The 2,281-nt window shown below is 39.6% G+C and overlaps 1 protein-coding gene across 1 annotated transcript; it reads right to left on the reverse strand.

Moving 5' to 3' along the window:
• Positions 1-441: 441 nt before the first annotated feature.
• LOC149155452 (uncharacterized) lies at positions 442-1,978 on the reverse strand. Its single transcript, XM_089445536.1, has 2 exons — positions 1,672-1,978; positions 442-1,540 (listed from the first exon to the last, which is right to left on the reverse strand). Exon 2 carries the CDS (start codon positions 1,478-1,480, stop codon positions 698-700), a length of 783 nt encoding a protein of 260 aa, XP_089301662.1. The 5' UTR covers positions 1,481-1,540; positions 1,672-1,978; the 3' UTR covers positions 442-697.
• Between the last annotated feature and the right edge of the window lie 303 nt (positions 1,979-2,281).

Below are 2,281 nucleotides of genomic sequence, written 5' to 3' on the forward strand. Positions count from 1 at the left end.
CAGAGAAAGTTATGGGAATATGCTAGCATCTGTTCTTGGCACTGTCTTTTCAGTGAGGGAATTGTCGGAAAGTTGGGTCAGCTTATCATCAATTTGAACAAGAAAAAGATTATATTGCAAAAGACGAAAAGCAGGGAACTAATAGTCTCATAGACTATTTTTAGTGTCGTGAACGTTAAAATATCATTTCATTTCTAGTGACATAAAGATAATAGTTTCCAACAACAAACTGAAAATGTGAAAGACTACTCCTTAGGAAGCTCATTTTACTTGTTAAAATGGCAAAGAAAAAACTTACAATGATAGAAGAAGACTAAATCATACATTTACTTCAATAGATGCTTCTAGCTTAGTGCCATGGAGATGCATAGCAGTTTCATGACTTAATACAACAACCAATAATAACCATCCAAAAACATTATGATGCACAATATCCCTCGATCCAATGAGATAGATGATCATGTTTGCCGATCTAAAAAATACAGTTTGGTATAGTTGTTCTGTAGAGTATTGGTCTCTAGACGAAACGGAGTAATCCCGTGGAGCGGCCAAACAATCCTACTATAAAAAAATAATGTCCCCGCTTAGCAACTGGGCCTTGCAGCATATTGATGAAATAGTGAAGTAGCCTTTAGGCTTCATCTCAAACCATGAAGCCCAATATATTGAAACTGGATGAAGGTCCTAATGTGTCCCATCAAAAAAGCAGTTTGATTTTCAAAGAACAAGACTCACACTGAAGAATTACAGATCTCCCTGCACTGGTCCTGGACATCTGTTCTCTGCTACAATGAGCCCTATAATCCATTTTCCAGATTGCAGCCTCTGGTTTTGTTCCTTCCACACTGATATCATTTTTATACAAATTAGAAATGTTATTATCCTCTGTCCATTGACTAGGCCTAAAGCCCATCTCCACCAGCTCTGTCTCTGCAATAACAAAATAATCCCCACATCTACAGGGGTAAAGATATTCAACTACCCGTCCTTCTCCATCCTCTTCAATGCCCATCTCCTCCAATTCGATTTCATTTGCAATAACCTCTACATTATGTTTCAAGGCCTGTAACTCAAAATCATAAACCTCTCTTGATTTAGAATCCTTAAGGACTTCCCATGCTTTCTGCACCCTCCAAAATCTATCTAAATGCGCCTCATCCTCGTCCCCAGTTTCCCTGTTTGGCTGAAAATCTGCAGAATATATATCCCCACATGATAAAACATCATAATTATTGAGACCCGCTTCAATAAAACCGGATTTCCCCTTGTCCGCTTCATCAACTGGGTTATGGAGGCCATGAATTAGCTTGGTGTTGGGAGATGGAATGTCAGATGTTTTAGGGATTATTTTATCCGGATGAAGAGCAATGAGTGCAGATCTGTATTGTGCTCTGATTTCGGCATAAGTGGCATTTTCTCTCACACAGAGAGCTTCGTAATGATTTCTGCTGCTTATTCTACCATGCCCCCCTGAATTCATGGCTTCCTTCGTAGGCGCGAAGGGATCACCCCCCTAAGTTTCAAGTTGAGTCTAATATCCCTATTCGGCAGATTTCAAGCATTTAATTCGAAATTAGTGGAATACAAAACCGAGAGGACCAGGTTTGGCCAAATTCGCGAATATGGAAGAAAATAATTCTGTTACCTGGGCTTTGCCGATGTGTGTGTTACCTGGGCTTTCCCTGCGTTGATGTACTTGAACACCGTCCAATACAAGAAGGCAATTACATAACGGAATATCTGTGCGCCCCGCCGCATGAAAAGAGTCTGCACCGATCAATGTTCTTCTCTCTCATGTTTACCTGCTGGATGAAAAATGCCTGCACCGTCCAATGTTCTCTTATTTCATGTTTCATCGAACGAGTGTTTTCTTTTATTTCATGTTTCTTCTCTGCCCAAAGCCACTCGTTAGGTTAACTCGTTTTTTTCGTAGGAGTGTCATTCGCTCGCTAAGCTCGGCCATGTGATTCCTCTCGGTTGGCATGCAGCGTAAGTTCCGCAAGTGTACCTTAGCGTACCATAGGTTAATTTTTTCTGTAGGAGTGGTAAGGAGAATGTGAAAAGAGTCAAACAAGAATAACACTAGCATTTGCACCAAATGTTGCAAAGGAAACGCCGTAAGGCATAAATTGAAGAACACAAATACAACAAAAGAATACTTTGATAAAGAATAAAAATATATTGAACGCTCAAATCAATGCCCCATTAACTGAAACCAGTTAGTAGACATATCTATCAACATTAGGATTATACACAATGATCAAGAAATTTCCCATATACA

This window comes from Pinus tabuliformis, chromosome 9 (genome assembly GCF_031772625.1).
Source record: "Pinus tabuliformis cultivar Carrire ecotype Pingquan chromosome 9, CPIR1, whole genome shotgun sequence".
Classification (NCBI taxonomy): Eukaryota; Viridiplantae; Streptophyta; class Pinopsida; order Pinales; family Pinaceae; genus Pinus; species Pinus tabuliformis.

What these genes read in the sequence shown, in the direction of transcription:
- LOC149155452 (XM_089445536.1), bottom strand. Translation starts at nt 1,480, where the DNA reads ATGAATTCAGGGGGGCATGGTAGAATAAGCAGCAGAAATCATTACGAA.